The sequence below is a fragment of the Schistocerca cancellata genome, chromosome 5, assembly GCF_023864275.1.
Source record: "Schistocerca cancellata isolate TAMUIC-IGC-003103 chromosome 5, iqSchCanc2.1, whole genome shotgun sequence".
Classification (NCBI taxonomy): Eukaryota; Metazoa; Arthropoda; class Insecta; order Orthoptera; family Acrididae; genus Schistocerca; species Schistocerca cancellata.
In genome coordinates, this window is record NC_064630.1 from 333,940,408 (window position 1) to 333,963,956 (window position 23,549).

The 23,549-nt window shown below is 42.4% G+C and overlaps 1 protein-coding gene across 1 annotated transcript in view; it reads left to right on the forward strand.

Moving 5' to 3' along the window:
- LOC126188900 (protein ABHD13) overlaps nucleotides 1–18,216 on the forward strand; it is a 48,707-nt gene extending 30,491 nt beyond the window's left edge. The window contains exons 4-5 of the mRNA XM_049930586.1: nucleotides 16,887–17,047; nucleotides 17,215–18,216. Coding sequence (XP_049786543.1) covers nucleotides 16,887–17,047; nucleotides 17,215–17,493 — 440 coding nt within the window. The 3' untranslated portion in view covers nucleotides 17,494–18,216. The remainder of the gene's footprint in view (nucleotides 1–16,886; nucleotides 17,048–17,214) is intronic.
- Nucleotides 18,217–23,549: the final 5,333 nt, after the last annotated feature.

The following is a 23,549-nucleotide window of genomic DNA, read 5'->3' on the forward strand; positions in this document are numbered from 1 at the left end:
TGGATGTTGTAAAAATGATGTCATGGTAAACATGATGGTATGATAGTGATTTGAATGCTTCGTGGTGGTTTAGTTTTATAGCCCATAGAAAATTGTAACTAGAACAGAGAAGAATAACCTTGCAGTTGTTTCATTTTGTCTACTCAGATAGCACGATTGTTAGCAAACAGCTTGTCCATTCCAACTTCAATCACTGTCTGTCAAATCTAGAACATACATGTTTTTAATAATTACTAATGCTGCACACCATCTTTGTGTCATGATATTTCTCATTAATATACCAGATTATACATACAAATATAATAGAGGGAAACATTCCACGTGGGAAAAATATATCTAAAAGCAAAGATGATGTGACTTACCAAACGAAAGTGCTGGCAGGTCGATAGACACACAAACAAACACAAACATACACACAAAATTCAAGCTTTCGCAACAAACGGTTGCTTCATCAGGAAAGAGGGAAGGAGAGGGAAAGACGAAAGGATGTGGGTTTTAAGGGAGAGGGTAAGGAGTCATTCCAATCCCGGGAGCAGAAAGACTTACCTTAGGGGGAAAAAAGGACAGGTATACACTCTCGCGCGCGCGCGCGCGCGCGCGCGCGCGCGCGCGCACACACACACACACACACACACACACACACACACACACACACACACACAAGCAGACATTTGTAAAGGCAAAGAGTTTGGGCAGAGATGTCAGTCGAGGCGGAAGTACAGAGGCAAAGATGTTGTTGAAAGTCAGGTGAGGTATGAGCGGCGGCAAATAGAAATTAGAAATTAGCGGAGATTGAGGCCTGGCGGATAACAAGAAGAGAGGATATGCTGAAGGGCAAGTTCCTATCTCCGGAGTTCCGACAGGTTGGTGTTAGTGGGAAGTATCCAGATAACCCAGACGGTGTAACACTGTGCCAAGATGTGCTGGCCGTGCACCAAGGCATGTTTAGCCACAGGGTGATCCTCATTACCAACAAACACTGTCTGCCTGTGTCCACTCATGCGAATGGACAGTTTGTTGCTGGTCATTCCCACATAGAAAGCTTCACAGTGTAGGCAGGTCAGTTGGTAAATCACCTAGGTGCTTTCACACGTGGCTCTGCCTTTGATCGTGTACACCTTCCAGGTTACAGGACTGGAGTAGGTGGTGGTGGGAGGGTGCATGGGACAGGTTTTATACTGGGGGCGGTTACAAGGGTAGGAGCCAGAGGGTAGGGAAGGTGGTTTGGGGATTTCATAGGGACGAACTAAGAGGTTACGAAGGTTAGGTGGATGGCGGAAAGACACTCTTGGTGGAGTGGGGAGGATTTCATGAAAGATGGATCTCATTTCAGGGCAAGATTTGAGGAAGTCGTATCCCTGCTGGAGAGCCACATTCAGAGTCTGATCCAGTCCCAGAAAGTATCCTGTCAGAAGTGGGGCACTTCTGGGGTTCTTCTGTGGGAGGTTCTGGGTTTGAGGAGATGAGGAAGTGGCTCTGGTTATTTGCTTCTGAACCAGGTCGGGAGGGTAGTTGCGGGATGCAAAAGCTGTTTTCAGGTTGTTGGTGTAATGGTTCAGGGATTCCGGACTGGTGCAGATTCGTTTGCCACGAAGACCTAGGCTGTAGGGAAGGGACCGTTTGATGTGGAATGGGTGGCAGCTGTCATAATGGAGGTACTGTTGCTTGTTGGTGGGTTTGATGTGGACGGACGTGTGAAGCTGGCCATTGGACAGGTGTAGGTCAACGTCAAGGAAAGTGGCATGGGATTTGGAGTAGGACCAGGTGAATCTGATGGAACCAAAGGAGTTGAGGTTGGAGAGGAAATTCTGGAGTTCTTCTTCACTGTGAGTCCAGATCATGAAAATGTCATCAATAAATCTGTACCAAACTCTGGGTTGGCAGACCTGGGTAACCAAGGCGGCTTCCTCTAAGCGACCCATGAATAGGTTGGTGTACGAGGGGGCCATCCTGGTACCCATGGCTGTTCCCTTTAATTGTTGGTATGTCTGGCCTTCGAAAGTGAAGAAGTTGTGGGTCAGGATGAAGCTGGCTAAGGTAATGAGGAAAGAGGTTTTAGGTAGGGTGGCAGGTGATCTGTGTGGAAGGAAGTGCTCCATCGCAGCGAGGCCCTGGACATGCGGAATATTTGTGTATAAGGAAGTGGCATCAATGGTTACAAGGATGGTTTCCAGGGGTAACAGACTGGGTAAGGATTCCGGGCGTTCGAGAAAGTGGTTGGTGTCTTTGATGAAGGATGGGAGACTGCATGTAATGGATTGAAGGTGTTGATCAACACCTCTTTCCTGATGAAGCAACAGTTTGTTGCAAAAGATTGAATTTTGTGTGTATGTTTGTGTATGTTTGTGTTTGTTGGTGTGTCTATCGACCTGCCAGCACTTTCGTTTGGTAAGTCACATCATCTTTGTTTTTAGATTATACATACACAAATTTAAGAAGCAAATTGAGGAGAAACCCCTGGAGAGTATTAATAGTGTGGCGCTGAAGTGGTTAAATCATAATTTAAGAAAGCAGATGCAGAATGTACAGTGGAAGAAAGTGTTGAGGAAGTTTTTTAACGTTCAGTCATGAAGCACATACAAAATAGGAAATTACACTGTTGTGAATTATGCTGATGGGCTTGCTTTGCCTTTTGGAAAGATGGAGGATCTTCAGTTTTTTACTCCTGGCAGTAACATCATAAGTAGAAAATGAAATGAAGTTTCTATTCTTTGTCAAAGTAGACTCTGCAATCATTATTTTGGGACAGAGTAAAAAAATGTATACATACTGGGGCTCAAATCCAAAGTTGTGCCTTTCTATGCAGTTTGCTACCAATTGTGCTATCTGTGTATGCCCCATAGACTGACTTAAAGTTTCAACTTAATGCTGTTGTTTTTCTATATTTTCTGCATTCCATCAAGGCTCTTCTGTTGTGCTGCATAACTAGCATCTCAGGGTAAAAGAGTGTAATACTGGGTTTACCTCATGCCTAGGCTTGGTAATATTACTGATATTATTTGTGTTAACTCTTCAGTGGAGTATATGTTTCTGTTCTCATCACAAAGCTCTTTGGAATGTATGCTCAAGTGAATGTTAAAAAGTTTTATTTCTGTAACATTCCTATAACTGTGAATATGTTTATTTCTCCACTGCTTCCTTCTCACAGAGGATCTAGCACTGCAGGAAGGGTCCTCATTCTAGTTGGAGGGACTCGACAATGAAATTTTTCCACAATTGAAAGAAATAAAAATTAACTCCAATTTGTGCTGGGCACCTGATACAGCAACCAGTTAAGAATTTATTGAAATAAGACAGTCTTTATTCAAAATTTTCATCTATAAGTTGGCAACGATGCATTTATATCTTTTGGAGCATCCTCAGATAACCTAGAAGTGTAAAATAATATTGTGGGGTATAGGTGCATCAAAAACTGTGGGCAGGGATAGGTTGAGGCAAACAATAACTGTGAACTTATGTAAGGAGTAATGTGGTGACCCAGCATCTGTTCTTTAATGCCAATATATGACATTAAGATAAAAGTTATAAGGAAACATCATCCTATTGTCATAAGGCAAATAAAAGCAGAAGGGACCTGAAACTGGGAATAAAATGACTGGTATAAGTACAGTACGTACTGGAAAGAAGTAGTATGGCAAATCAAGAAAAGTATTTAAAAGGGCTTACATAATGCGGAGCCAATGACATTCTGTCATATACAGCATGGAGCATTGCGTACAATGGATGAAATGTAAATATAATGTGGTTGAGAACAGAAGATACATCAAATGTTTACTTAATTTATTGTTTTCCACATGTGTAGTTTAGCTGTACAACCACTTCTCTTGAGTACATTGTTTAAACAATACCATGCACCCTTAATGCCAGGTAGTACAGTTATATTGTCTTTACGGCTCTATGTTTGTGTGGCTGGCTGCGAGGTCTGTCATATATTGTATTTGCAATCACATTATATTTCCATTTTGTCTGCTACATGCAATGCTCCATGCTGTGTATGTGAGGGTGTGGTTGGCTGTGTATTATGTAAGCTCTTTTAAATATTTTTCTTGATTTGCCACGGTTCTTCTTTCCAGTAGATGTTGTAGTTTTACTTGGGCAGTTTCAGGTCCATATAGCTTTTATTTGCGTTATGACGTTAGCGTAATGTTTCCTTATAATTTTTGTCTTAATGCCATATGCTGGCATTAAAGGAGAGATGTTGGATCACCACATTACTTCTTATGTAAGTTCACAGTTATTATTAGTTGTAGAGACTGTTACACAGCCTGAAACTTTGCCTCATACTATCCCTATCCCCTGTTTTTTAATGTATGTGTGCCTCACAATGTTATTTTACACCTCTACATTAATCTGAAGATGCCTCACAAGGGCAAAACATGTCATTGCCAAATAATAGATAAAAAATTTGCAACAAAGACTGTCATATTTCAAGAAGTGAATGAAATGAAACTGTTTAACATGATCTGAAATTTGAATATACCATTATCTCTTTCCCATCTGCAAATTCTCCTTGTCTGAGTTCAACACTTTAATTGATGGGCACATCAATATCAACAGGGATTAATAATATTCATTCATTCTCTGATAGATAATGAAAGATGTTTGTTAAATTTAGTTAGAGTTATTGTAGATGCCGTTCCACCTTCATTTTATACTATTGGAGAAATTAATAAAAATAAGCGTGGAATACTAAGAACAAAAAGCCTGTTGTAGAAAGGTTTAAAGACTGGTATGAAGTCTTTTCTCCTACTGTTCAGTCTAGACGTCAGAGAAGCACTGACAGAAATGTTCCAAAATGGTGTTAAAATTCAGGGTAACGCTGATGGTATTGCTATCCTCAGTGAAAGTGAGGAAGAACAGAAGTGCCTGTTGAATAGAATGATCACAGTATATGGACTGAGAGTAAACCAAAGAAAGACAAAAATTATGAGTAGTAGCAGAAATGAGATTCGTGATAAACTTAACATCAAAATTGAGAACCTCAAAGTAGACGATGTCTAGGAATTCTGCTACCATGGAAGACAAAGCAAAGAAGACATAAAAGGCAGATTAGCACAGGCAAAGAGGGCATTCCCTGGCCAAAAATAAGTCTACTAGTTTCAAACATTGGCCATAATTTGTGGAGCAAACTTCTGAAAATTTACATTTGGAGCAAAGCATTGTATGGAAGTGAATCCTGGACTGTGGGAAAACTGAAAGAGAAAATAATCAAAGTTTTATATCTTCAAATTTAACACATATTTCGGACAACAACACATATAAGTCACTGAGTAAGTTGACCTGTGTACAAGTCGGCATTCGATTAAACACTGAGTCTCAGTCTAGCGGCCGCTGCTCGGCTGGCCGCTTAGGTGGCGCAGCTGCTGCGTGGCTGGCAGACAGCGCCGCACGTAGAGGACGTGCGTAATTGCGCGGCGGCACTTTGAATAATCGGCGAGTCACAACACTTTTCCCCCCTTTGAAATTGTTGCACTGGTCTTGATGGAGGTGTCCTGGAGATGGCTAACGTCCATAGGCGTTGTTTGACTCGCCGTAAAGTCTCGAGGAGGAGGCTTCCCGTACAGACGGAAGTATCCCCGATGATAACGGGTTGAGATGACAGGAGACGTAGGGGTTGAATCTGCTGGGCCCCCCTGCACCAATCTGCCCGTTGCGACAAGTCCAGTTGATATGACAGGAGACATGGGCGATGTGTCGGCGTCTGTTGGAGGAGGAGGGGAGTAGATGTACTCTGACAGAGGACGGTCCTCCGGTTCCTGCATGGGCACGTCTCCTGGTGGCGTCCGTTCTGGTGCTGGCATCGCGATGACGGTGAGAGGGCTGCGTTGTGAGTATTGAGAGATGCCAAGATCCCGAGCATCAGGTAGAGCCAAAGGTGGTGTGGCGACATTCGGAACAGGCGTTGCTGGCACCCGAGGCCGAAGCTGGTCCGAATGACGCACTGCAACGCCCGTGTCCATCTGGATTTCATACAGGCGTCTGCCACGGTGTCGTAAGATGCGGCCCGGGCTCCATTTTGGCCGCCTGCCGTATCCCCGCACCCAGACGAGGTCGTCGGCGGTGAACCGGCCAAGTGAAGGCACCCGCGGCCGTGAGGTGGGAGGCCGCAGAAGATGAAGTAGCGTGCGGGGCTGTCGGCTATGTAAGAGCTCAGCCGGGCTGTGATCGCCCATGGGGGTGAAACGGTAAGACGCCAGGAACTGGAGAAGCGCGTCATCAGCAGCAGAAGAAGTCAGAAGTTTCCGCATCTGAGCCTTAAATGTGCGGACCAGTCGTTCAGCCTCACCGTTGGATTGTGGATGGAACGGCGGGGCCGTGACATGCGTAACGCCGTGACAAGCACAAAAATCCGCAAATTCGGAAGAGGCAAATTGCGGACCATTATCAGTAACAAGAGTAGAGGGGAGGCCTTCCAAAGAAAAAATGCTGGCCAGAGCACTGGTGGTTGCCGCGGTGGTAGGCGACGTGCAACGGACAATGAAAGGAAAGTTAGAGTAGGCGTCAATTATGAGGAGCCAATAAGTACCTAAAAAGGGTCCCGCAAAGTCTGCATGAATGCGCTCCCAGGGCTTCTCAGGCGAAGGCCACGGTGACAAAGATGACTTCGGGGCAGCGGCCTGTGACGCACAAGGGCCGCAGGCAGCGACCATGTGTGCGATGTCAGAGTCGATGCCAGGCCAGTACACATGACGGCGTGCCAGAGATTTTGTGCGAGACACACCCCAGTGCCCCTGGTGAAGGAGGCGCAAGACCGAAGCACGCAAAGACGCAGGTACCACAACATGCGGCGAAGCATTGTCAGTGGAGAGGAGGATAACACCATCCCTAGCCGTGAGGCGGTAGCACAAAGTGTAGTAGTTCCGCAACGGATCAGAAGTCTTAGCGGACGGGCGATCTGGCCAACCCTTCTGAATACAGCGTAAAACCCGGGAGAGGGTAGGGTCAGAACCCGTAGCAGCCGCCAGCCTGTCCCCAGTGATGGGGAACCCGTCCACAACCCGCTGCTCGGCAACATCCAGGTGGAAACACAAAAGTTCGTCCCTATCGAATGCCTGATCAGGACCCATGGGAAGGCGAGACAAAGCATCAGCATTCGTATGTTGAGCCGTCAGCCGGAAGTGAATCTCATAATTGAAACGGGACAAGTAAAGAGCCCAACGCTGGAGGCGGTGTGCAGCCTTGTCGGGAAGTGATGTTGATGGATGAAACAAGGAAACAAGCGGTTTGTGATCCGTAACAAGATGAAATTTTGAGCCATAGAGAAAAACACCAAACTTATGAAGAGCATAAATAATGGCCAAAGCTTCTTTCTCAATTTGAGAATACTTTTGTTGGGCATCCGTGAGCGTTTTGGAGGCATAAGCGACGGATTGTTCCGAACCGTCAGAAAAACGGTGCGCAAGGACTGCACCGACCCCGTATTGAGAGGCGTCTGTGGCAAGAACAAGATGTTGGCCAGGTCGATAAGTAGCCAGGCACGGGGCTTGTTTCAGCATAGCCTTTAATTTCCGGAAAGTTTTTCCAGTGAAAAGGCACGTTTTTATGCAACAGGCGATGCAACGGCTGAGCCACCGACGCCGCAGACGGTAAAAACTTGTGATAGTATGCTATTTTCCCCAAGAAAGCCTGCAGTTCCTTAACAGATGTAGGGCGAGGAAGGGCATCAATCGCAGCAACAGTGTGTTGAAGCGGACGAATACCATCCCGAGAGAGTTGAAACCCCAAGTACGTGATAGATGCCTGAAAAAATTGTGATTTCTGAAGATTACACTTAAGACCGGCAGTCTGTAAGACATTAAAAAGTGTGCAGAGATTTTGAAGATGTTCTTCAGTGGTGGAGCCAGTGACAACAATGTCGTCCATGTAATTGATACACCCTGGGACAGGGAGCAATAATTGTTCCAAGAATCGCTGAAAGAGAGCAGGGGCGTTAGCAACCCCGAAGGGTAAGCGTTGGTATTGATAGAGGCCGAAAGGCGTGTTAAGGACCAGAAACTGCCGGGAAGCAGCGTCGAGAGGAAGTTGATGATAAGCTTCCGACAGGTCAATTTTAGAAAAATACTGCCCGCCAGCGAGTTTAGTGAACAGTTCTTCAGGACGGGGCATAGGGTAAGTGTCCATGAGGCATTGAGCATTTACAGTGGCTTTGAAATCGCCACAGAGACGAATATCACCATTTGGCTTAGCAACTACAACGACAGGAGAGGACCACTCACTGGAAGTGACAGGAAGCAAGACCCCCGACGCAGTGAGACGATCCAACTCCCGTTTTACCCGATCACGAAGGGCCACAGGAATGGGCCAGGCCCGAAAAAACTTAGGCCGAGCAGTGGGTTTGAGCGTGATATGAGCTTCAAAGTCGTTTGCACGGCCTAACCCAGGAGAAAAAAGGGACGAAAATGTCGTCGACAAGGAATCCAGTTGAGCATAAGGAATAGCGTCAGAGACAATATTGACAGAGTCATCTATGGAGAACCCAAAAACGCGAAAGGCATCGAAACCAAAAAGATTTTCTGCGGTGCTCTGGTCGACCACAAATATGGGAACAGTGCGAACGACGGATTTGTAAGATACCTCAGCATTAAACTGTCCCAAGAGAGAAATCTTCTGTTTATTGTACGTCCGTAATTGCCGAGTGACAGGGGACAGGAGTGGAGAACCCAGCTGAAGATACGTCTGAGAATTAATTATAGTGGCAGCAGAACCGGTATCCACTTGCATGCGAACATCTCGACCAAGGATTTGGACAGTGATGAATAACTTCCCTGAAAGGGAAGAAGTGCAATTGACAGACAACACAGAATCAGAATCAGCGTCATGTTCATGAACATCATGTATGCGGTCGGATTTACAAACGGAAGACACATGACCTTTCTTTTTGCAAGTGTGACACACAGCCCAACGTTGGGGACAATCCTCACGTGAATGTTTCGTAAAACACCGCGAACATGAAGGAAGTTGCCGGGGATTTTGCTGCAGTTTCGTAGTGGGTTGTTTACGGCTAGGCCGAGGCTACGCGTGGGAGCGCACTGCGGCCACGTCGGCCGGCGGGGACGCGCCGCACGCGTCGTCAACAGCGCACAGAGGTTGTATTTCCCCGACGTCACCCCACACTTCTATTTGCGCCCCAGCGGCGCGAGAAATTTCCAAAGACTGCGCAATGGAGAGAACTTCATCTAGAGTCGGATTCGCCAACTGAAGGGCACGTTGCCGAACTTCTTTGTCGGGCGCCGACCGGATAATAGCATCCCGTACCATGGAATCGGCATAGGATTCTTTGTGAACGTCAGTAACAAATTGACACTTTCGACTGAGGCCGTGAAGTTCAGCAGCCCAAGCGCGATAGGACTGATTTGGTTGTTTTTGACAACGATAAAAGGAAACACGAGAGGCTACCACATGCGTTTGCTTTTGAAAATAGACAGACAGAAGGGAGCACATTTCAGCAAAGGACAAAGACGCAGGATCCTTCAAAGGAGCCAATTGCGACAACAACCGATACATTTGAGGTGAAATCCAGGAAAGGAACAGAGACTTACATGGTTGTTCGTCCGTGACATGAAATGCCAAGAAGTGCTGTCGAAGACGTTTTTCATAATCAGACCAGTCTTCCGCCGTCTCGTCGTAAGGTGGAAAAGGAGGTACAGCCAACGACGAGAAACGCCCCGCATTTGATGCCGCGACGAAATCGCGAATCGCCGCTGTTAGAAGCGTTTGCTGATCACGAATCGCCGTCGTTAGAAGCGTTTGCTGTTCAAGGAGATTTTGCAAGAGCTGCTCGACAGTAGCCATGGAACCCTGTGAGTCAACGGTGAAAAGGAAAAATCCACTACCTCGTCGCCAATTTTTATATCTTCAAATTTAACACATATTTCGGACAACAACACATATAAGTCACTGAGTAAGTTGACCTGTGTACAAGTCGGCATTCGATTAAACATTGAGTCTCAGTCTAACGGCCGCTGCTCGGCTGGCCGCTTAGGTGGCGCAGCTGCTGCGTGGCTGGCAGACAGCGCCGCACGTAGAGGACGTGCGTAATTGCGCGGCGGCACTTTGAATAATCGGCGAGTCACAACACAAAGTGTATGAGATGTGGTGCTGTAGAAGGATGTTGACAATTAAGTGGACTGATAAAGTAAGAAATAAGTAGATTCTCCATGCAGTCAGTGAGGAGAGAACATGTGGAAAACATGGATTCCGAAGAAGGGACCAGTTGATAAAATGTTTTAAGACAGTAAGGAATAATTTTCATTGAACTTGAGAGAGTAAGACAGAAATTTGAATGCACCAAATAAATGAGGACATTGGGAGCAAGTGCTACTGCGAGATGATGAGATCGGTAGCGAGAAAGGAATTCGTGGTGGGCTACATCAAGCCTTTCAGCAAATTGATCTCTCTCTCTCTCTCTCTCTCTCTCTCTCTCTCTCTCTCTCTCCCCCCCCTTCTCTCTCCCCCCCTTCTCTCTCTCTCCCCCCCTCTCTCTCCCCCCCTCTCTCTCCCCCCTCTCTCTCCCCCCTCTCTCTCCCCCCTCTCTCTCCCCCCTCTCTCTCCCCCCTCTCTCTCCCCCCTCTCTCTCCCCCCTCTCTCTCCCCCCTCTCTCTCCCCCCTCTCTCTCCCCCCTCTCTCTCCCCCCTCTCTCTCCCCCCTCTCTCTCCCCCCTCTCTCTCCCCCCTCTCTCTCTCCCCCCCCTCTCTCTCCCCCCTCTCTCTCTCCCCCCTCTCTCTCTCCCCCCTCTCTCTCTCCCCCCTCTCTCTCTCCCCCCTCTCTCTCCCCCCTCTCTCTCCCCCCTCTCTCTCCCCCCTCTCTCTCCCCCCTCTCTCTCCCCCCTCTCTCTCCCCCCTCTCTCTCCCCCCCTCTCTCTCCCCCCTCTCTCTCCCCCCTCTCTCTCCCCCCTCTCTCTCCCCCCCTCTCTCTCCCTCTCTCTCCCCCCCCTCTCTCTCCCTCTCTCTCTCTCTCTCTCTCTCTCTCTCTCTCTCTCACACACACACACACACACACACACACACACACACACACACACACACACACACACACACAAAAGAGAGAGAGATTGACTTGGCTGACTACATTCTCTTGGCACCACATCCTGGCTGGGGTGAAGGATTTGTGTTGGGTGGAGTGAGAGGTGCAAGGGGTTGGGGAAAGAAAAAAGGATATGGAAGGAAGGGAGACTGACAGCTGTAATAAAATTATGGCTCCAGTGAGCTCACTGTGATGCAGGCAAGTGAAATTGCATGTGGCATATGATGGTGTGGTGGAATGGTTTTTCTTTGATGTCTTAAATGTCCCTATCACTTTTAAGTCTATTGGTTTTCATAATTTTCATTGGCTATTATAACTACTTGAAAAGTGGAATGTCAGGACTATTTGCTGTCTGGAATATTTTCCTTTCAATGTGAAGTATACATTTCTGTCAAATTTTTGGTCAATGAGGACAAATGCCCCACTAAAGTGATGGGTGGTTAAAACAGGTACATTAGTGTAGAAAATTTCAAATTATCTTCTAGATCTCACTTTGAAGTCCATAGAATATGCACTTACTTTTTGCCACATCATTATTCTAATTTTTGAATGTTATTGAACTACTATTTGTTTCCAAAAATTGATACAGAAACACAACTGGAAGTCTTGTTTTCCTTTTTCTGCAAAATTTTAATGCAGACAACATGTTATGACTAATTAGGAGAGAGTGCGATTAAATACAAATTTAATACCTTTCAGGTACCTTTATCTTATTTTGGGTGCAAAAAAAAAAAGCTCTTTTATACCTGTGTAGCAGTTTCTCTTAGAGTTTACTCCTCTGCCTAACTGATTAATTAATTAGTGTGAGATAAGAGGTGACACATTACTGTGTCAAATATCTAACAGAGCTAGTTCATCCTTGTGAACTGTTGCATGTGTAGGGCTGTGCTGACCAACTCGTATCGACAAGGTCCAGCACACCTACACACCTACAAGTTTCCCAATCTGCCATTAAGAAGTTTTCTTACCTTGTATTTTGTAAAATCTTCTCTATATCCCAGTTGATTTTGTTCTTCATCAGTTGTGGCTCCAAATGACCATGCAATCGACTGTGAATGATGGAATGACAAGTGGGAAAGTCTCAGCACTGCTTTAATGAGAGTATTTTGTGTAGGTGTAGGCAGTGTTGACCAGTTTTTAGGAAGGTTGAAAATTGTGCTATAAAAGACACAGCTGTACCAGTATTTTTTATTGAAGACAAACAATTTTGGTCCAACATCTGACCATCTTCTGTGTCTCGGAAGCAACTCAGCTCTATGTTCTCACAGTTGCAGTGTCAATAATAACTTATAGACTGTTCCATTACTATTATTAATTTTCAATGACAACTTCTTTGTCCTGTTGGGAATCACCCTATTTTCTGTATGCTCCAGAAAGACGCAGTTCCTACTAGCATCTCTGTTTTCTCACTCCATTAATATCTTTTAATGGAACGAGGATTGCTTCTAATGCTAACTGCTTGCTGGTGCATAGCAACATAAGACATTCTACACTGTATGATGAATTCTATTGTATGGGTTGATATGGGACATAAATGCACATCTGGACCAGAATAATGAACTGATAGACAATTGAGCACAGCGAGGTATGAAAAGGGACACTAGTCAGTTTATCATTACCCATTTTCATTATGTGACTGCAGAATTGCAGGTATGCAACTTCGCACTGGGTGCATTAACACACACTACTGGTAATGAGCATTACTGAATTTATTTGCAGGATTGCAAAAGCTTGCAACTGTTCTGTTCACTTTCAGTATTAATGAACTGTATTAACTGGCTTCTGCTGTTACCTTCGCCCCCTCAGATTCCATCGACAAGCTTGTGCAAGATGTGTGTGATACAATCACCCATGTCACTGGAACTGCTGTTCCTCTTCGACAGATTCTCTCAACCACTGGCCAGTGCCATGGTGGAACAAAGACATTGCAGTATCTGTTCAGGATCGCCAAAGAGCCCTGCAACATTTCAACTGATGTTCTTTTCAGACTAACCTTATTACTTCTGAGCAACTTTGTGCTAAGACCCACTCTCTAATGGAACCAGTAATAAGGAATGCTAGGAGCACTACATCTCCTCCCTGGGAAAGTATGCCTCTTCAGCCCTGGTGTGGGCTAAGCACTCTTAACGAAGCATCTGTTGTTGCTGAACACTTTGTAACCCACTGTGCAACAGCGTTGGTGTCCTTACCCAGCTACCGTTCTAGTGCGGAAACGACAAGCTGAAGACATCCCTATATGTCTCACTCCCCTCCAAGCTGTACCATATAATGAACCTTTCACTGACTGGGATCTTCTTTGGGCTCTCGTCTCGCCCCACGATACGGCTCCAGGCCCTGATTCAAGTCACAATCAGATGATCCATTACCTGAATGTTACTCAAAGACTACATCTGCTCAGAGTCTTCAACCATAATTGGCTCAAAGGTTTCTTCGCTTCACAATTGCAAGATAGTATATCATCCCGGTCCTTAAACAAGGCAAAAACCCATAATCTCTTGACATCTACCTTCCAATTGGCCTCACCAATGCACTCTGAAAACTGCTTGAAAGGTTGGTTGCCAACTAGTTATACTGTGTTCTCAAACTTTGGGGTCTAAGTCTTTTTTGACCTACACAAATCATACGACACTGATTTGTGCTATATTTTACTCACCTTCCATTACTGTGACTTTTAAGACTCCCTACTAATTTTTATTCATCAGTTTTTATCCTACTGTGTATTCTGGGTTAGAATTGGTCCTACAGTCTACTCACCATGGGTCCAAGAATATTGCATTCCGCAGGGCTCTGTGCAACATGTCATTCTCTTCCTCATCACCATCAGTGATGTCTTTTGGGCAGCAGATCACCCCCATGCTGTATGTCAATGACTTTTACATCTTGTACTGCTCCCACTCTATAGCCTTGGCTAAACACGAATTCTAAGGTGCCATATGATGGGCCTCCACATGGACCCTTTCCCATTATTTCCAGTTTTCTCCAGCAAAGATGTGGATAGTGAATTTTTGTTATTATATTGCAGTCCATCCAGACCCAGGACTCCACTTGGGTACCCAGCACTTACACAAGGTTGCACATCTCCATTTTTTTGGATTACACATTTCCAGTTTCTTTGACAAAAAGATGACTTGGTTGCCATGTATCCATCAACTAAAGGCTAGCTGTGTGTGAAAGCTTAACGCTTTCTGCTTTCTTGCCCACACCTCTTGGGGTGCAGATCTCCATACTCTTCTCCATATCTTTCAGGATCTTGTTCAGTCTCACTTGGGCTATGGTTGCCAGGTTTTTGGCTCTGCAGTGACTTCAGCTTTGCAGTTGTTACAACCAGTCCATCATCGTGGAATTCAACTAGCCTTATGGGTTAGTCCCATAGACAGTCTCCTTGTTCAAGGAAGGCTCTTCCCCCTTCAGTTCTGACGGTGCCAATTCTTGGCCTCCTATGCAATCACAATATAACAATTTCCTGATCACCCAAAATATCCTATTCTTTTTGTATAAGTGGAGCATCAAGCCCTACTACCTGCCTTTGAATGGGATTACCAGTTGGAATGCACCTTACAGCCCTCTGACAGGATCTCCACCTCTCCTTCGTAGACCTTAGCTTCTGTTTCTTTCATTTCTTGTAGAGTTGCAGGCTCTGAAACCGTGGATAGGATGGAATATACTTTTACATCTACTGCAGTTCAGGAACCACATTTGTTGACAGGAACATGCGGGGTTTTACAGCAGAGCTGATAGCCATTCACAGAGCCCTCCATTTTATTAAACAGGCCTTCCTTGACTGTGTTTTAATATGTAGTGACTCACTAAGCAGTCTCTGGGCCATTCAGCGATGTTAGGCTTGTCTCTCTGCTACTCATGACATTCTTCCTGAACTTAGTCATACTGTTGAATGGTGGATACTCTCCCCCTCTTTAAGGCTTTGCTTATGAAGGATGGTAGTAGATGGCTGTATAACATCCTGCTCCCTCCGCATGCAGAGCCTTGGGCAAACCCAACTGTTACATTAACTGTTTTTCTCATTGTGCTTACTGATTAATGATCCAGCTGATGTCAATTACATTTTTAGCTTTTCTCTTTTTATGTTTTGAATCTCTCAACTAGAAGACATTCTGTGCTCTGTAGCTGTCAACCCTTAAACTGGTTGGCAGGAATTGGATGGGGGAGGAGGTGTTTTCTCTTCCCATGGCTAAGTTCTAGGATATCGCTTATCTCCTCTAACCTACATACTGATCTAATACATACACATTTAATTCGCCATAAATCGTTTCTTAGATCTGAGAATCAGTATTGCCTTCAATGCCTCACTTTTGCCTCTCCTACTTTCTTTCCTCATCTGATCACATTGTTGATGGATGTCACCACTTCCATGTGAATGAAATCTTGACTGTGAGACTGATGACCTCACTGTTCAGTCGAATGGGTGAAGATACATCTACAGTAGTTTGGTGCGAGTCATAACCTTAACAGTTAAGCTTTACCAAGTAGCCATTGTTATGTCGGGCACTCCGTCTGTATTTATACGGGTACTCTTCCTTTTTCATGTGCTTCGTCTGGTTTGAATCGATTGCTTATTTTGCTTTGATCTGATAAATGCCGTTATCTTTGTTATAGGTGTTTAGGTCGCTCTAAGCTGAAAATGCATTATTGTACTGTGTCATGCATTGTTTGTCGCATTCTGATAATGAGTGTTTACAACCTGTCACCGCTCGCCGCATAGCTTGCTATTGTGCGCGTTCCGCAGCTTACAGTAAAAAAGAGAGAGAGAGGAATTGTCTCATAAGCGAAACAATGGCAAGGTACTGCAGAGAGAGAGAGAGAGAGAGAGAGAGAGAGAGAGAGGGGGGAATTGTCTCATAAGCGAAACAATGGCAAGGTACTGCCAATTGTTATTAGGCCTACTTACACTGCAGCTTTCTTTGATAATGATCAACAAGAACCAAATAATAGACTGCATATGATAGATGTTCTGAATGAGAGTTTAGCGAAAATTTTTCTCTGTTTGAAAATCTTTGCTGACACCTCTTTAGTACATTACATTTTGCACTGAAATTAGATTCATCTTAGATTTAAAAATCTAGTCAGTTTCTGTGCTTCATTTCTGACTGTATCACTATTCAGCATAAGAATAATAGGAATATAAACATGACATGGTATGTATATTCTTCCGCATTTGCTGTTGTCTCACTCTAGTTTCGTGGTTTATTAGGCAGACAGGATTTAAATGAGATAGCAGCAGACACGAAAGAATACATGGCATAATGTTTACATTCTTCTACCTTTTCTTTTAATTTATTTACTGACGCAGAGGTTTTGGTGTAGAGGCACCTACCAACATTTTTCAGAACTTCCACTTATTTTGCACTCGATTCTAAGCCGCAGGCGGTTTTTTGGGTTACAAAAACCGGAAAAAGTGCGGCTTGGATTCGAGTAAATATGGTATACATATTAAATAGTTTTGAGTGCTAAAGTTCATAAAGTGTATTTCTTGTTTGTTTTAATTCTGTTAATGTTAGCCAGTACTGTTTTCGATTCCACTGTGTATCTATGAAATATGAAGTGCTAGAGGAAAAACAGATTTTACCAGTGAATTCTACACCCCAAAATTGGGTAAATCCATCTATTTACAAAGTGTATGCAGGAAAAGAGTTTAAATTTTTTAGTTACTGTGTAATCTTAAAAAAATATTCTCCTTCCGTTTTCAGTTTTTTACTCTTCACATAATATAAGGTGAATTGTTAATTGACACCCCAGTTCTATTATAGTCATGAACTTGTATTTTGTTGTGAAGCATCAACTGATTAAAACTTTATTTGTATCACAATCTTTTTTTTTTTTTCATTTACTATTTTCTTCATTTTCAGGAGGTGCTGTTGCAATTGATGTTGCCTCCAGCCCTGATTATTCTGCAAAAATATGGTGCCTAATTGTAGAGAATACATTTACAAGTATTCCAGATATGGCAAAAGTACTTATCGGTTGGAGAATTTTGCAATATTTACCTCTGTGCTTTTACAAGAATAAGGTATTATAATTCATTGATGCTCAATCCAAAGTATTAACAATAAAACTATTTAGTTGTGAGTTATTTGATTTTGTACAAAAAGTGTCCTTTTGTCTTGGATTAAATTAAGTTTGTGTTTATTGTATGAAGTATGAAAATATGTGATTTCTCTTTTCTTTTGCTTTCAGTTTGTTTCAACCAATAAGATTGGTTGTGTCCCAATCCCAACACTTTTTCTGTCAGGCTTGGCTGATAGATTGGTTCCACCACAAATGATGACTGACCTGCATCAACGTTGTGGTAGCCACCACAAACAGTTAATACAGTTTGCAAATGGTAGCCACAATGAAACATGGACTAACTCTGGTTATTACCATGCAATTGCAACATTTTTGAGGGATGTTCGTGTTCGCCACTCATCTCCACCTGTTGCAGTTCCTTGTGATATTGGCATGAAGACTGTGTGATTGCTTACAGTGCCCTTATCATACTACTTTTATTTATTTATTTTTTATTTATTTATTTTGTGATTTCATTCATTTGTGGCTTTTTTGCATTAGAGACAGGTGTAAAGAACCACATTTATTTGTCACAAATATTTTACTAGAGCCTAAGTAAAGTGAAAACAAGCCTTATAGCTGTGTTAGTACATCACAAAGACTAGTTGCAGTGATTCAAGGTTGTGAATGTGGTTTGCCATGATTCATAGTTCTGCAAGATTCTGTCCATTTAAACAGTTGAAGTGACAAATATAACCCGTCCTACAATCAAACTTTAAAATTTGATAATGTCAATTAGTGTGTTAATAACATTTTTGAGAACTAGAAGTAGCACTTCCAGTGTACTTTTTGACATTTTGTGCAACATTAGCAGGAACTCGTGTACTGTGCATTAGTGACTTGAAAACAGCTTGTTGTGTAATGAAGTACTTTGTATTCAGAACAAGTTACATATCAGCTGAATGAGACTAGACTTTGTATAAAATGCAAACAAGGTATTGAACAGTGCACTGACAATACTTCTATAATTCCGACGTGCCTCATAAAATTCTGCATCAGGTAGTCACAGAACAGAAATGCTCCAATTTGTATAATTAAGTTCATACATTTTGTATTTTTAAATATGTATTTTGTTTTTTATATACATTGCAGACTTATTAAAACATGATTAAACAACTCGTTAAGATCGAATGATAGTATAAATTTGTGCATTTGAAAATGATGTGATGCATTGCCCTACAACTCACCTGTACCTGGAAGTTGAAAATCCTTCGATGAAAGAAGGACTAGCCCATTTATATATCTGAGGTCTGATTCAATCATCTTGACACACATACTTTATTAGTTTCTCTTTGCAAAATCTGAGATAGGGATCGTCAGGGTATTATTGCTCACATGCGTAATTTAGTAACAACAAAATTCAAAACTTTAAGTGATGTGAATTTCTTTGGACATTATACAGGAAATATAAACATTGAAATATGAATTTCACAGCTCATATTGTGTCAGCAGTAATTGCACAAACTGAAACAGTTTTTTGTGTCATACTAGTCAGCAGTACTTTATATGGTCTCACCTGATACTGATACTTTATCTTGTACACTTTCCAGTCACATTAACATGCCCACCTGTTGAAAGCCTGAATGTAACTACATTTTGCAGCACATACCACAGAAAGATCTGCAGAAAGACTGTCAGTGACATTCTGGAAGGTACTGACAGAGATGTGGAGTGTTGCTGACTCCAGTGCCACAGCCAACTGGCTTTTTCTCTCAGTTGAGGATGAATGGCACGAACAGTCCAATCGAAGATGGCCCCACAGATTCTTGATTGTGTTTAAATCCTGAGAGTTTTGTGGCTAGGGGAGTACAGTAAATTAATCCTGGTGCTCTTTGAACCACGCACATTCACTGCGAACAGTGTGACATGTTGCACTACCCTGCTGGTAGGTGCCATGGTGCTGAGGAAAAACAAATTGCATGTAGGGATGCACATGGTCCCCAAAGATAGATGCATACTTACGTTGATCCATGGTACCTTTCAGAATGAAGAGATCACCTTTCCGACAATTGTTGCAGGGTGTTTGCTTTCAAATGTTTCATGCCATACGTGCGAATTGACATCTGGTTGATGAAGCATAAAATGTAAATCGCCTGAAAAGGCCACCGGTTGCCACTCAGTGGATGTCTAGTTGCAGTATTTGCGTGCAAATTCCAGATTTCATTGCCAGTGAACAGCAGTCAGGTACCTGCTGTGGAGACCCATAAGCAGCAACATCCGCTGAATAGTTGTAGAGGAGCCCCTTAGTTCATCTGGGGGGTCAGCTGCTCGACAACAGCATGTCTTTTTACCTATAGACATCTCCACAGCTGTTGTTCACCGTTGTCATTTATGACAAAGGCTGCATTGGTTTCAGTGTCCCCCAACATGCTTCATATACCCTCCACTGCTACTGCTTCCACGTGCTTTCTGCGATTGGTTGTTGTACATTGATATCGAACATGGATGTTGGTCACATTAATGTGACTGACCGAGTATAATGAGGACCTTTAGCATTGTGATTCATTCTCTTTCTGCCATTATAGTTAATGTGTTATGAGGCATTATAGAACATTTAGATATGAATGCTGAAGTAGAGTCTATGTAAGTACAGGTCCAGTGTAATTTGTGTATGTAGATCTGTTATTCACCTCACTAAAATTTCTGGCAAATGTCTTAATCATCAAACACCTGAACATTGCTACATAGTAGCCAACTATTCAGACAAAAATATGGACTTTTCTTGTGTATAAGTAGTATTAATTATCTAATTCTGATATTCTTGATCAGTATAGCTGTAGTGCTAATGCTACATTTTCATTTCAAGTGACCAGATTTTTCAGGTGGATAGAAAATGATTGTTGTGGAAATGTATGGTCTTAATTAATTTTCTGTATTCACTAATGTAGAATATGTATCCCAGTGGTGTGCTAGCAACTTGTGAGGTATTTGCAGCATTATTGTACTTATGAAAATGTTTTACTAAGTACCCTTCTTTAAGGTACAACAGTTTTCATTTTTGCAAACAAATTTCAACTACCTCAGCTCATAATTCATATTTCTACCACCATAAATGTAGAGTCTCACTTAATTAATTATATTCATACTATGTGGAATTTATAACCACAGTCTATCTTTGTAGAAGAGTTTTTACCATGCATTGTTATGCTTGGAGTGCCTCTCAAGTTACTCGAAAGATAAACTGGCATTGTTTCACAAGAGTGATCATGTGCCCAAGTTATATCTGCACTCTGTTGTGTTTCCTTTATTCATAAATCAAATCTTGGATTTTCTTCCTCTCTACACAGTAATTATGGTTTAGCATTGTGTCACTACTTTTTATTTTCAGATTTAAAACAGTGCTCTTAAATGTAAGCATTTTTTAAAGACCTAAGCATTTTTCTGATCCACTAATTAGGTGAAAATTAAAATATCATTGTAAAATTGAGCACAACTTAAGACAGAAGCAGAATACTGAGAAAACTATTTCAGTCATTGGTTTATCAGAGTGGTATTGGTTTGTTAAAGTATTTCTAAAACTTTGTCACTGAACTAAATATTTTTTTTTATTCACTACAGATTAGTATAGAATACACATGCCATTAGTATTACTTATTCTATTCACTAATAGTTACATATTATTTGCAGTTATAGGCACTTCCTAATTATCTATGTTAAGAATTACAGCCGGAACATATCCTTGGCCTAACAGTGATGGGAGTCATGATGGAAGAAGCACATTTAGAAATGCATCACCTTGTAACTAAAACATTTAACTGATGCATTGTAGATTTTCTTACCCTGCCCCAAAACTCTCAATCTTAACTGCAGATGACAAAGCTGTGTAGAGTTTAAAAGGAGCTTACATTACAATAATCAGTCCTAATCAAGTAATTTTGTTTGATGATTTTACTAACGTGAACTTTTTTTCCCATCTCCCTGATATATTTGTCCGTATTCAAGTCATTCACAGAACTTCCAAATCTTCTCTTTCGGCCCACAGTCTATCATAAAGCATTTTGTCCCATTGTAGTCCTCTTTGATTCACATCATCCTTCACCTGGTCTCTCCATCTTGTTTTGGGTCTTCCAAATCTTTTTCAGTTTCTGTCCATCCTAGAGACCTGCTTGGTAGTCTTTTGTATCTCAATCTTTTAACATGGCCAAAACATTTCAGCCTATTTCTGTACATAATTTCTTTTAGAGGCTTGATATGGAATGTGTTTCATATTTTTTCATTTCTTATCCTGTCCCTTCTCGTCTTATTGAGGATCCCTTATCTAAAGCTCACGTCTTATCGACTGTATTCTGTTCGTATCTTTATTTTGCCAGGTCCAGTATTCTGATCCACAGGTTAAAATTGGTAGATAATAGGATTTGTATAACACAATCTTTGCTTTGGCTGCTATTTTCCAATTCCTAATTACAAAATAATAAAATTTTGAGCAATTTCCTAATCTCTGTGAAATTTGTTCCTAGATATTTCCTTTCCTGGTTAGCTTATTTTCCAGATATTTGAAACTATCTACTTCTTTAATAACTTTTCCATTACAACTTACATCTCTCTCTCTCTCTCTCTCTCTCTCTCTCTCTCTCTCTCTTTCATTAGCTCACATGTCAACTGCATGTCTAAAATTTGGATACCTGAACGCTGGAAGTGGTCAGTACAGTACGAGATCTCTGTAACAAGTAACTCGTAATAATTACATTTAAGAATATTGAGTTTCCTGGAATGGGGCCTTATACTGGTTGTTAAGATGTCTTGACACCAGTACAGTAGTTAGCAGCATTTTGAGAGCATAAAGAGATGGAAAGATGGCATTGCAATAACCAGGAGCATCCCACATGGCCCTGTTAGGATAAATGTTTAAGAATCTTGCTTAGCAGCTCCTCTAAATACTGTGCTCTTCCTAGTATTGACTGGTGTGAGGTATGTACAGGGTATCCATGATAAAGTTCCAGTTTCAAAATTCTGTACAAAGAGAACCACTGTTCAGAATGATGTCAAATTTGAACAACATGTTACTGATGCAGGAAGAAATGTCATGGGCCCCCCAAAAAAAAAAGGATCAGTAAATGGCACTGTAAGTATCAGAAAATGCACACCAGCAGATGTGCCACACACAGGTGTTCCACAGATTGTGTTCAAGATGCCCACTGTGACTGTCTCCATGAAGGACTGCATGTTGCTAGTAAAGCTCTTTTACAAGAATTGTGCCTGTGCACCAGTAGTCATGAAGAAATTCAGGACACTCACGGGTATTAAAAAAAAGGCATTCGTCCAGTGTCTGCTAACGGTGTGGAGAAAATGATTGCAAAATTCGAACAGGTAGGTTCTTTGGAAGTGCAATGTGGCAAACGCAGGAAGACAGTTGATCTGATGTCTGTCGGACGTGTGCGGAGGGTGGAAACATGCAGTGCATGGTGAATTGCTTGAATGTAGGACATGCTTGCAAGCATGGTGCATAAAATCCTATGAAACATCGTTTGCTATCCTTTCAAGATCACCATTGCTCAGGAGTTGCTTTCTGCTGAGCTGCTAGTAAGACAAACATTTGCTCTGGAATTTTAGGCTCATATGGAAACGGATAATGAATGGCCATGGAACATTCTGTGTGACCACAGAAGCCCATTTCCCTCTCCACAGACATGTCAGTACATAGAATTTTAGAATATGGGCAATGGAAAATCTGCACACACACATCAATTGGTATCACTTCATTCTGCAAAGGTGACTGTGTATTGTGAGTTGAAGGCATCGTTAATTGTAGGACCATACTGCTTTGAGAAGAGGCATCCTGCAGGTCCAGGTACATGTGCTGTAATAGTCATTTGTGCACCAATGTCATTCCAACCATTCAACAGCACAGATATGTGAGTAAAATTATTTTTATGCAAGATGTTGCTCCTCCACACATTGCTCAGTCTGTGAAGCAGCTACTGCAGGGGCATTTTGGAAATGCTAAAATTATCAGCTTCCATTTCTCTACAGTCTGGCTATGCAGATCATAATGTGACTTCTGTCTGTGGGGTTTTTGTGGATAGATGTTGTGTTCAGTGCTCCAATTAAAAACATAGCTGAATTGAAGAAATGCATTGCACAACACATTCTGAATAAGATTCCCAAGACACTTCGATCTGTAGTGGAACATCCTGTTTCTTGGTTTCAACTTGTGGCAGAAAATGGTGGACAGCATTTTGAACATATGTTGCGCCAGTCTCTCGACAGTTAGAAACTGATTTCATTGGTGCTTTTTATGCTGTTTTTGGCCTGAGAACAATTAAAAATCCATGTCATTTTGGTTTTTGTGCAGTTTTTGGCCTCAAGAGAATTAAAAACTGATTTTACCCACCCAGTGTGTACGACCTTGCGTGTTGGATCAATCAGAAAGATTTCTGTAATAGTACTATACTGAAAAATGCATACCAATTGCACTCTAGTTTATTTTTAAACTCTCAATGAGCTAAATCATTTTATGTTCACAC